The sequence below is a fragment of the Pteronotus mesoamericanus genome, unplaced genomic scaffold, assembly GCF_021234165.1.
Source record: "Pteronotus mesoamericanus isolate MK-2021 breed Mesoamerican mustached bat unplaced genomic scaffold, CSHL_Meso_final contig_53, whole genome shotgun sequence".
NCBI lineage: Eukaryota > Metazoa > Chordata > Mammalia > Chiroptera > Mormoopidae > Pteronotus > Pteronotus mesoamericanus.
In genome coordinates, this window is record NW_026555195.1 from 219922 (window position 1) to 232687 (window position 12766).

Here is a 12766-nt window from a genome sequence, read left to right on the forward strand (position 1 = left end):
TCCAAAATGGCTTCAAACCCATTTTTAGCAGGCAGACTTCCCTGACTGATCCCACCCTGTCCCTCCCAGACATCAAAGACTTCGCGGAAAGAGGACTGGACTTATGACCAACAGCTTGGGTTTGCGCCTTGGCTCTATCGCTTGCTAGCTGTGTTACTCCGGGTAACTCACGTTACTTTCCTGAGCCTCAGTTTCCTCTTCTCCACGTGATTTCCAATGTTTCACCTAAGAGTCTATGACCCAGTCCCAGCACCTTGGGAGCCACTGACCAGGGGCAGAGAAGGTCATTGTCCTCACTCTTCTTTCAATGTCTACACTGTGCAAACACGCTAGGCTCCTGGGATATGATGGAGACCAAACGGAGCTTACAGACTGGTAGGACAGAGAGGCTGTACTTAAATAATGGCAATATAAACATATAGGTACAGATGGAGCTAAAAGTTCTGAAGGGCCGGCCTATAGTTCCATGAGAGCAGAGACTTGGGGGTGGCATTGTGCTCTAAGAAGGCCTCACTGGAGAAGTGATACCCAAGCTGAGAGCTGAAGGATGAGCAGCAGCTGTATGGGGAGGGTTGGGGGCGAGGGGTGGTGGGCGTGGCCAGCATCCAAGAGGAGGGACCAGGATGGGCAAAGCTGCTGTGACAGATGGAGCATCCCTGTTTGGGGAGTTGAAAGATGCCTGATGTCACCGGAGGACAGAGGGTTAAGGGGGAAAGGTGAGGCCAAAGAGGCATGTAGGCACCAGAGCCTGTAGAGCCGTGTGAAACGTGCCAAGGATTCTGGCATTTTTCCTAAAAGCAATAGAAAGCCATGGAAATATTTTCAAGAGGAACATGACATCTGATTTGCATTTCAAAATACTGCTCTGGCTGAAGAGTGGAAAATGAACTAGGAGAGAAGCGGCTGGGCTGATGGGCACAAGGAACCGGTGAGGAGAGCACTGCTGTCCAACCAGCTGTGGGAAGGAGCTGACAGGGACTTGAGTGGTGGCCATGAGGTGAACACAGGTGGGCGGGTTCGAGAGATATTTGGCAGGCGGCATTACTAGGTCTTGGTGAGGGCCGAACATGGGTGTGAGAGAAACAGGTGTTTAAAAAGGAGCTTGGCAGGGCCCGCAGCCCAGCGCGGCCCCAGGCCCTCTTAGCTAACTGAGCAGGGCTTCCCGAAGGAACGGTGGCCGGAGGCCTGGGCCCGGGAAAGAGTTCTGGAATCCTCCAGCAGACCGCAGCAGCGGAGGGAAACGGCGGGCCCCTTGTTCCAAGACGCTGAGTGAATTAAGTAACAATCATAAAGTGCCCGGGAAATCTGAGTCTTGTCATAAATAATAAACAGGGATGTTATACAAATAACCAACTTTGCAGCCCCAGTGGAGGAAAACACATCAGTACGAAAAATGAAATCAGAAAAAAATGTACCCCAAAGCCCCAACTAACAAAATGACAGTATTAGCCAACATCCTGGGGGCTCGGGCGGGCGGTGGGGGATTGGTCTCGGGGAAACAGACGGCCCTTTAGCAGCCTCGGACGGAGGCGCTCACCCGCCATCAGACCTGTTCTGCCCCGGGTCAGGAGGTCCCAGGGCCTAGATCCAGGCCACCCTACTGCCGCTTCCCCTCTGCTCTGAAACCCGTGCAGCCTGTCCCTCGGCCTGTGCCCCTGCCCCTCTGCCCCCGGGGGGCACCTGAGATGGGCCCGAACTCGCTCTCAGAGAATAGACAGGGAAATTAAACAAGCTCCTGTTTCCCAGGCTGCTGAGCACAGCCAGCCAGCCAGCGTCCCAGTGCTGGCTCCTTCAGTGACGAAAGCATTTAAACTTACGCATTTAAGCTTATGGTGAGAAGAGGGTGTGAGCAGGGTGCTGAGAGCCAAGACAGATTTTGAATCATCAGATATTAAAGGCTGAGAGGTGATCGTAGCCAACGTTATTCAATTTTTGTATGCAAGAAGGTTGAAATCTGAGCATTTGGGGACTTGCCCAAAGTCACACAGCTGGCTCCTTCCTCTGAGGAGCTGCTCCCACTACACAAGCCAACAGGGGCATCTGTCACCCCTGTCAGGGGGTAGGGAAGAAACTGGGTGTTTTAGACTCATTTTTACAGATTTGGGAATAGGGGTGCAGAAGGCTAGGACAGACTCCATGCCACCTTAAAGAACATCGGGGCAGCGCTGATGCCTGGAGGCCCAGCCTCCCAGGGCTGGCCATCCCCCCCTGGTACCCAGGTGGAGGTGTTCTCCCTAAGCCTGAGCCGGGGGTGGAGCCACGTGGAGCCGCCGAGGGGCAGGCAAGAGCCTGTGTGGGATCTGCCACCTGCAGAGCCAGCCTCCTCCCAGAGACACCGCCGGGTGGGAACAGAAGCTGCCTTTGCTAATCACTGCGTTTGTTTCTTCCTGGGAAGATGAAAGTGACAGCGCTGGGAGGCCTTTCTGCTTCCCCCTCACTGAGCTGGGAGAAGCGCCAGCCACTGTGATCCTGGGTCGGGAATCTGGGGTCCCGCCGCCCCTCCAGATGTGCACCTGTGCACCAGGCAGGGCTGTGCGCAGGCGCCCCTCACGGGGCCGGCAGGAGGGGCCGGGGCCCCAGCCTCCTCTCTGCTCCTCGATGCTTCCTCGTCCTTGTTTCTCTTCTCAGGAGTCCTAGGGCCTGATAGAATTTTCTGGTTCCTTAGAAATGGTCTTCCCGGGCCTATGTCCCGCCCTCTAGGTCTTTCCTGATTTTCTCCCACATCGACTGGTGACTCTCCTGCGTTCCGCCCCACTTCCCTGACCTCTCCCACTTCCTCTGTATTTTCAGCTCCCTGAAAAACCAAACCAGCTGCGGTGTGGGGGGCTTGCCCTGTGTCCACAGTCTCAGCCTCCTCTTTTGGAATCTCGGGAACACTGGACTGGGTGTCAGGAGACCTGGGTTGTGGTCCTGGCTCTTCCGGCAACTTCCTCCTGAGCCCTGGAGAGCGACTCATGCCGCGGGCTCCCTGGGCTGGTGGGTGGCACTGTAATCACCAGGGTTGTTCATAGTCCTGACACAGAGGGGCAGGCTGAGTCCCGCATCAGAGCTTTCTCCCTGCCTGTGAATAGGAGCAGCCCTGGGCGAGCACCGTGCATTGAGAAGTGCGTGGCTCTGGGATCTCCAGGAGGAAGGGGTGATCGGAATAGCCAGGAAGAGGATGAGTGGTGGTGGTGTGGGGGTGTGTGTGTGTGTGTCTGGGTGTGGGGTGAGGGGACAGTGGGGACAGTCCCCCTTGCAGATCTGGGGGGACATACCAACTAGAGAAGCCCTGAGAAGGTAGCCCAGCAGTACCGGGATGAGGAAGGAGAGCTCCCCCTCCAGGTCCCCTGGCTCTGCCGAGCTGCCTGGGCCCTGGCCTCCCAGGAGGAGCCATAGTCTGGACTTGGAAGAGAGGGTGGCAGGCACGACTTGAGGGATTACTGGAGACGCCGCGACTCGTATCCTGGGGCGCTCTCCCTCAGTCTGCTCTGCCTGGGGAGCTCCTTTGCAAGACCCGCTTTACACCTGAGAGTGACTTGGACCGTCATGGCCCTAATTGCTTAAATTAAACCTCACCAACTCCTCCCTGGTGGGAGTCACTGGGCCAAGGGAGGCAAGGAAGGAGCGGGATCCTTCCCTTCTGGAAGCTGATACTTCAGGTGGGGCAGGCAGTGGAATGAGTAATCACCAGTTAGGGTAAGTGCCACGACATGAATAGTCCGGCTGCCTTCATGGGGCATGAGCAGTTTAGGACCTTTTTGTGGAGGGGTCAGTCACACTGAGATGTGGAGCTTATGATGGGCAAGCGCCACATCCTGCTTGCCTCTAAAAGCTCCAATGCTGAGAAACATGCCTGGAACTTATTATAAAATTGGTATAATTTTTCTGGCAGGTATTCAATGACTCTTTGATGAATAAATAAATGATCTCCTTCCAGCAGTTCCCATTTAAAGCACCAGGTACTTAATCACACGAAGACTATGATGTCAAACCAATCTGATATTTGTATGCCTAGTCTGTCTTTATTTCCTCCTTTCTTGTATGCCCTTCACTAATTTTTGTTCATATGTCCATTTGATGCCACAGGTGTGTTGAGTCCAGACAGGAAAGAACACACACACGTGCACACATATACCACACATTACTAACTGCCTCCATGCCTGCAGATGTTGCAAATTCTATCCGAGAAGCTGTTAAACACTCCCAAATAAAGTGACTCTCGTGTTCTATCACATGCCTCCTTAAACAATCTTTGAATAGTGTTTTCTCTTTATTGCTTTGTGTAGTTTAATCGCACCAATTGCCATTACTCTAGCTTATGATAAATCCCAAATCTATAAAGCTCTTGTTCATTCATTATTTTTCTCTTGTTCTTTCTCACTTATTGTTGGGGAAAGTAGCATGGAGGAGGGAAGGGGAAGAAAATAAAAAGATACCGGATTAACAGGGAAACATGAAATAGGAGACCACTTCTCCTCAGGTGACAGACATCCTACTAAATACTGTTAAACAGAACAAAAACTTTAATACAGCACACGTCTTTTATATTTATTCTAAATGAGAAATATAATGATCACCACCTTATCTTTAATGGAGGAAGCAGGTAATTGTTCTAATATCTCACTAATTCCAGCATCTGGGAGAAGAATAATTATTTTTTGCTATGTTATCAATTGTTCAATATATACCGAAGTGGATGGTGCAGCTTAGACAGAGATTTCTGTTTCTTGAGCTATGTCATAGCTGCTATTCCAGTTCAATTATTCATATGTGGAAGTTATAATTATTTTGAGTATTGGTACAAGATAATTATAAACCATAAAACAGCTTCCCATGCTTGCTGATGTCTTTTCTTGTCTGCAGATGTATCGGAGTTTGGGCATGCGAGTTTTAGAAAGAGAAAAAAAATGTATGAGGTGGCACTTGGGGCAGCAAGACTATCCAGAGTGGGAGCAGGGGAGCCTTGCCCACCCCTCCAGGTCCCTTCTTCCTCTTCTCTGCCCTTCCTGAGCCAAAGGTGACCCACCTCCTGCATGTCTTCTTTTGTCCCACGGTCTTACCCACTCCTATCCTGCCCCCTCCTCGTTAGGTGGGATTTGTAACCACTCACACAACACCCCCTCGTCTCCTTCATCCCGAGACAGCAGCAGCTACTGTGTGTGTGGTTGTGGCGAGTACGTGCATGAACGTGTGCACGGGGGCACTTGGGAGGGGAGAGAACCACACACAGAGAGGGAGGCGGGGTGAGGCGTCAGCTGCCCTGGGCCGTTGCAGATGCCTCCGCTGCCCCCTCTGTCTGATTACCTAGCTTGATTCTCAATTAGTCTTCACCAGGCAGAGGGCCCAGGTTGGATTAAGGCACTTGAGATCTATCATTCTTAACCGGCTCAATCATAGCAGTTGAAAGTAATAACACAGTTGTGTGGATTGTGTGTGTTTAGAGAGGGGGCTCAGAGAGAAAAGATATTGTTTTGGCATCTTCCCATTTTAAAAAGAAAAACATTTTTAAAATGTTGTTTGAGCTCAGGCATTGCACCAGGGAAGGCTAACTGACCCCTCAGGCAGCCAGGTCCTGGCCTTGCTCTGGAGCCCTTGCCTATCCCCCCGCCTCCCTTCCTTCCTTTACTTAGGCAAGGCCTGCGGAGTGCCTCTCTACCTCATGCTGACTTCTCTTTCTTACCATTTCCCAAACTCCTGGCTCAAAGCATTACCACTGTACTCTTCTGCTATGGCAGATCCACGAAGGCCCCTTGCTATGAACGGAATTGTTTCCCCCTTTCTCTCAATTTCTATGTTGCAGCCGCCACCCCCAGAGCACCTGCATTTGGAGGAAGGGTTTCTAGAGGAGTGGTAGAGGCTAAATGAGGTTGTGTGCATGGGACCTCGATTCAGTAACGTTATCTTCAGAAGAAGAGCCACCGGGGGCTTGCTTTCTCTCTGCCGTGGGAGGACGCAGTGAAGAGGCGACCACCTGCAGGCCGGGAAAGGGGTCTCGCGAGCGCCTGACCACGCTGGCACACCGACCTTGGACTTCCTGACTCCACAGGTTTGAGAAAATAATTTTCTGTGCTTTAAGCTACCCAGCCTGTGGTGTTTTGTTATCGCAGCCCGAGCTGGCTAATAGGACTCCCTCGCCCTTAGCCAAGGAGGGGGAAGTGGAATCGTGTTCGTGAGCCCCGCGATGCCTTTGTAGGCCCCAGGATCTAGAGACCGTATCCTGCTACTCGTCAGACACTCAGAGCTTAAGGTTTCCAATCCAGCCCCGCTCCTGACTTTCGGCTTCCCCAAACTCTGTGAACCTCGCCTTCAACTTCTCTAATGAGGGTCGACAGCAGAACGTCTGCTCAGCACCACGGACAGAGGCGCCGCATCGGCTCCCACAATGGACGAGTTCCTGCCCAGGCTCGTGTGAAGGCTGCGTTGGGAGCGGAGGGGGTGGGCAGAGAAAGAGAACGGTCAGGAAGGGGGGCTGACGGGCAGGCAAGGCAGCCTCCGGCCCGGGCTGTGCTCAGCCCTGGCGCTCCCACAAGTGGGAAGTGGCTTCTAGGTGCCGCCGCCTTCGTACACAGACCAGCAGCAACACGGGGGAGGTGATACTCCTTGTGTTTAGTCGCACGGACCTGCCGCTTGTCAGACTGTCGCCATGATGAGTGTGGTGGCAAACCTATAGCTGGCCCGGCATGGCTTGGGGAGCATAAGAGGGTGTGGGTGTCGTGGACTGTGGGTTGGAGAGGAGAGCCAGCTGAGGAGCATGCGAAGAATGCACTTGAACGACACTCTGGTCTAACTCTAGGGATTGAGATAGCACAGGTGAGTTGCCTCCCCCCTGCCTGGAACAGAGCCCAGAGACTTGGGAGGGGAGGGGTCCGGCTCACAGCAAGCTGAGCTGGTGGCAAGCCAGGGCTTCATTTGTGTGACTTTAATGAATAAATGGCATCCCCAGCCATTGTTTATCTACTTTTGAATCCTGACAAACCGTCTGTGGCGTCTGATGGAGAGGGTTATTAGCTACACGGAGACAGATGGCTGGGGATGAGGGGATTGGCTCTTTATTACCGCAGGCCCGTAAGCAGCAGCACTCCTTCCACATCCTGGCCTCCACATCGCTGCCAGTGCCTTCCCCAGCTTCCGAGACCCAGGCAAGCCTCAGAGGAAGACTTAGTGCCAGAGAAACGCAGAGTGGCCCATGAGTAAGTGGGAGATATAGGGTGAAGGGAGATGGAAAAGAGGCAGGTTCCCAAGGGCGCATTCTTTGAGAATAAAAACTCTACCTTCTTCTTCTTTATTATTGTCTCAAGTGCCCTGCAAAGTGCTGTTAATTCAATAGGCATTTGAGAAACGTGAATGATTGAGGAGAAAGGTAGAGAGGTTCGGATTAGAAAAGATAATAGAGGCAGATTTAATTGGGCCGACTGGGTGGAAAACAAAAGGTAGGGAAGCAAGAGGAAGAGGAAGACGGACCCAGAGGGAGGGGAGAGGTAGGGTGAGGACAAAGGCTTCTGAATCAGCATGTTGCATTTCGGGCATTAGCTGCTCCTCTCCACGCTACCATCTGAATAGCTTCACGGAAATAAAAGCTGGCGTGCCCACTGTCCCTTCTGGTTGTCCCTGGTTCTTTTTCTTGGTACTACAGTTGTAGGGCATAGCTCCCTCCCTCCACATGACCCCCCAGAGGGTAGGCAGGCTCTCACTGACCTTCATTCATTCTCCGAAACTTGTCCTTGGCCATGTAGCCCAGCACCAGACAGCATCCTCTCTTCTGGAGGCCCAGCTCTGGAAGAAAAGCATAGGTGGGTGAGCCAGGAGTGGTCAGGTGTCGATGAACTCCCTTTGCAGGGGATGTGGCGCTTGTTGCTCTTATAAAGAGGGCTACTTATTTATTTTAAAAATATTTACATGGCACTTAATATGGTCCAGGCATAATTCTAAGTCATACATTCCTCATTTGATTGTCACAAACCCATGAGGGACATACCGTTATCCATGTTATACCACCCTCATTTACCTATGTATTTTGTACACAATCTTTGATGAAGGAGCTAGGAAGTGGCTGAACCAGGAGTGGAACCCAGGCAGTCTGGATCCGGAAACCACACTTGTAACGACTACTCATAGGCTAATGAGGCCCAGCATGTCCCAGGCTTGGGGACTGCACCAGGATGGCACTGGGGTTGTGGTCAGGCCTGCCAGAGAAGGGGCAGCATCCAGCCGGTGGTGCCCAGGATGGAGCAGTGCCACCAGACACAGCGCCTCTGGGATGAAGAAGTGATGAACTTGGAGGAAGACACAGGCATTGGGGTAGGGACAAGAAGAGTCTGCTCCTTGGGAGAGAGTGGGTTTCTGGGGCTGGGGGGTCCTGTGCATTTTTAAAAAAAATCCTCACCGGAGGTTAAGTTTACTGATTTGAGAGAGAGAGAGGAAGGGAGGGGGAGGAGAGAGAAAGAGAAAGAGAGAGAGAGATCATTTGACTCTCATATGAGCCTCAACTTGAGATTGAACTGCAACCCAGGCACGTACCCTGATGGGGAACTGAACCCACAACCCTTTTTGGGGTACTCGACGATGCTCCAACCAACTGAACCACCCGGCCAGGGCCTGTGCATGCTTACATCAGGTACCATTCAGCACCATCACCAAGGGCTTCCGTGGTGTGGGCTCAGGGAGAGGCCCTGGGGTTGGCATGGCTAAGAGACAAAACATACACCCTGGCCCCCAAAGCTTTGACTTGATTGGAAAACCAAGTTAGAACGACAGTTCTAGAGAGCAAAAGCAGGGGACAATTTTTTTTCTCAGTATTTTGTAAATCAGTGCCCACTGTGTGCGAACATTGAACGGGGCACTTCCGCCTCACAAGAGGTTGATCTTTCTTCTCCAGTGTTTGTTTATCCTCTCGCTCTGATTTGTCTTAAGCACCTTCTGGGTTCTGAACCAATTTTACCCCACATTTTTCTTCGACCCCCACACGAGACCCATGAGGTAGGCAAATGGGTCCCTGCTCTTCACATGATATAGGTGAGAACATTGAAATTCAAGGATGATAAATGTCTTTCATGATTCTTTTGGACCACTCCCCCCAACCTCTTTTCCTAGAAGTCCTACAACTGTGCCAGCTGCCATAAACTGGGTGATTGAATAAGAGGCATGATTTCTGGAAGACGGAATGTGGTGCACCTTCTCCTGGACCTTGCCGGGCATCCTGGGCACCCAGGTGTTCCCCCCGTCCGTCCCACTGAGCAGTGTGTCGCAGCAACTTCTCCCCCAAACCCTGGCTGCTTTTAGGCTGTTGGAACCTAGACAGGCTGGGCTCATCCCCCTCTCTCCGTCTCCACCCACCTCTTGTTTTCCAGTGCACCCTCCGTGAGCAGAGGATGAAAGGGAGCTCAGGGCCCATGGGAAACAGATAAGTCCAGCACGGGGGCTCCTGCCCTAGAGAAAAACAAAGCGAAGTGGGTGGTGGCAGAATGCCATGGCCCAGGGAGGTCGCCGGCTTTGATCTCTTGATTCTTTAAAGGAGTTTATTGACTATCAGTAAAGAGCAGAGAAGCAGACCTGAGCGTGCCTCATCCAAAGGCTCTCGCTTCTTTTCCCTTCCTTCCACGCTCACCATCTGAAGGCACAGCCAAGCCGCCCTCACTTCAAACAGCCTTGCATCTCTGGCACCCAAATTGACGATGTTAAGTTTCCTCATCCAAGGCCTTGGCTCTTTCTGCAGGGGCTACTACTCTGTAAGGCCATGTGGATCAAAGTCCCTTTGATGTTTACTTACTATATTTGTGGATTCTTTCTAACAACCACCTTCACGAAGCAGGAATGAAGCATGTCAGGAGGGGGGCGGCGGAAGTACAAGCTGTGAGGAGGTGCTGAGCTCCCCGGAACAATAGCCGCTTGCCTGAGACTGCACTGAAACCTCAACATGCCAACAACAGGCAGAGTAAGCCGGTCCATTGTAAGTGCACACGGCTGTTCACCAGCAGAACAATACAGCTGCCAATGATTCTTATTATATTTTCCAGTGACTTTTTATGTGCATCTAAAGCAGTGGCTTCTAATGAGAAAGGGAGCCTGGGCTTCTAGACTGAGCTGGGGAGGAGGCCAGGCGTGGGGGCGGAAAGTGCCAGATGACTGTAGGCCAATATCCTGTTGGCGTTCCTGGAAAGTCCCCTAAGTTTCCAGGGAAATGGAAGGGGCATAATTCTCCTAAGGGTTTAGTGAACGTGGATGACCCGTTGCATCCAGATCATCTCTGGTGGCTGCCTCTGCCACCCCTACTCAACCCATCTGATGTCAACGTAACAGGCGGCCCCCAGAGCCATTGCCGGGGAGAAGAGGCTGTGAATACAGTTATTATAAGGAACAGCCTCACAGACCATGTTTGTTTTTTTGCAGATGACCAAGGAAAGAAGTTTTAAAAACCACTTGATTAATAAAAGAAATGAAGGATGAGGCAATTTCTCAATGTATTTGCCTCATTTAATTTGACACGTGTGGGTTCGTCTTAATTATTTAGGCAGCAACATTACAAGGTGCTAATAAGCACACTGCAGGGATCTGTCAAGCGAGAGGGCTCTCTGACTGAGTCTTGACTGAGAAGTGGGAGAAGCTGGTGAGGTCTTCGCAAAAACAAGCAGGTTGGAGGATTAGTGAGGTGAGCCTTAGTAGCTAGCCACACATGCAAAGCTGGGATTTCTTCAGAGTGGCTGGCCGGAGCTAAATTAGAGGTCCCCGGGTCTGGGTGAGGAAGCTCACCTGCAGGGCTGACGTGGGCGAGGGGAGGGCTCCTGGGAGCCAGGTGAGAGCCGGGCAAGCGGGGCCCAACTGCCCCAGCTTCGGGAAACTCCACCAAGCCAGGCCGACCAGGCTCTTACGGTAGAGATGATCCAGCGTAACAGAAAGGACAGCGTCCTTCCCTTTGTGGCCTACAGCAGCCTCTGTGCTGCCATCTCCCTTGTCACATTGCACTGGGACGGAGGGCGGAGCCAGATCGCGGACATACACTTTACAGCCCACGAAGACCGAGGCCTCTCCACGGAGGCTTGGGGGCTGCAGACTCAGGCCGGGTCCTGCTCCGGGCTGAGCCGCCAGCTGCACCAAAGGCGTCCATGGGAAATGATGAATGTGAAATGAGGGGTCCAGGCTTTACATAAAAGTTCGCTGCAAAGAAGTCCAGGGTCACCTGCAGATGGGGGGCAGGAGGACACTCTCCGAGGAGAACAAAGGTTCAGGAAATAGTGTTGAGCAAGGGCGCAGTTATTAGGAAAGAGTATGCATCTTAGGGAGAAGGGAAGAATTCATCCCAGGAGCTCCTGGCCCTTGGACTGTGAACATCTGGATTGTGCCTTTTTTTCTTTTCTTTTTTCTTTTTCTTTTCTTTCTTTCTTTCTTTTTCTTTCTTTCTTTTCTTTTCTTTTTTTTTTTAAATCTGAGCCCCTGGTCCCAAGCACAGAGCCTGCTGGTTTAATGAAAGGGTGAACTAAAAAAAAAAAAAAAAAATTGGGTAGTGGTCAGTTTTCCTCTACCTGGCCAGGTCAGAATGAAATCAAGTGGGCTTACGAGTGGCACAATGGATTGGTTAGGCCACGAGGGTGGTGGAATGAATGAAAGTTGTAATTCATTGGAACAGGAGTCTAGGAAACGGGAGATTTTCCTCTTGAGAGGAATAAAAAGCTTTATAAATGGAATGGTTTCCCCTCGGCTTCAGAGGGTGAAGATGGGACTTTTTTCTAGCCTTAGGGTTTTTAAATTCTTATTAGTAATAACAATGATCCAGTGATATTACTTCACATTTGTGAAATATGTATTTTTTTCACGATGCTGTCATATTCTCTGTCTCATTAGATACTTACAGTAGCTCTGCGAAGTAGGCACGGTAGAGATTACTTCCCTCATTTTGGTTGCACAATCTGAGGCTCAGAGAAGGAAAATGACAATTCAAGGCCAAAGCACTTGTTGGTAACAATGCTCGGGGTAGAACCCAGGCCTGGTATCTGGCTGAGGTCTGAGGGGAGGGCTGGCTTCCCAGGCCAGGGGCCGCTGCAGGAGCCCAGGGGAGGAGGGAGGGGCCGCAGGCTGCAGGGCGGCCCTCGCAAGGGCCTTGGAGGCTGGGGACTGGCCTGAGGTCCTGCCTTTGTTGGGGGTCCTGCCTGATGGCTTCTCTTATCGGCGTTTGCCCAGCAAGGCCGCGCCTGCGGTGGGGTGCTGGCTGGAGTCTCAGGTCTGGAAAGTTCTCGCCTTGATTCTGCTGAACTGCTTTCTTCATTGGTTCTGCCTCGTCTTGTTTTCAGCATAATCACTCACTTCCCAGGCAATGGCGCTGCCCATAAATCATGCAAAGATCAGTTTTCTGATCAGCCTTTCCAGCACAGGGGCCTGAGGAGAGGCGGAGGTAAGGCTGATCAGTCCTGACGAATCCTGGTGCAGAACTCGGGCCCTCTAGGACAAGCAATAAATGTTTAATAGCCCAATAATACCTGTTTCATAATTTTTGACTCTTATTGCTTGCTAGTTGTAAGTTTATTAAAGGAACTATAAACTTTACATTGTTGTAAGGACATAATTGCTCTTTCATTGCTTATTTAATATGAGTTAATTATATTAAAACTAAGTTTCCCCCTGTTCATATTAAGTATCAATTAGTTGTTTTAAACTATTGATTTGTATTTAATTAACTATGCTATTACGTACCAATTAAATTTTTCTAAGAGAAACCCGAAACGGCTGTGATCTTAAATCTTGTTTTTAAATTAACGAATTACATAAAAAGCCGATGTCGAGTTGCCATGTTTTA

At 51.2% G+C, this 12766-nt stretch overlaps 1 protein-coding gene across 1 annotated transcript in view; it reads right to left on the reverse strand.

Annotated features, from left to right (window-relative positions):
- KIRREL3 (kirre like nephrin family adhesion molecule 3) overlaps window positions 1–12766 on the reverse strand; it is a 506536-nt gene that overhangs the window by 104755 nt on the left and 389015 nt on the right. The window contains exon 2 of the mRNA XM_054579443.1: window positions 7678–7755. Coding sequence (XP_054435418.1) covers window positions 7678–7755 — 78 coding nt within the window. The remainder of the gene's footprint in view (window positions 1–7677; window positions 7756–12766) is intronic.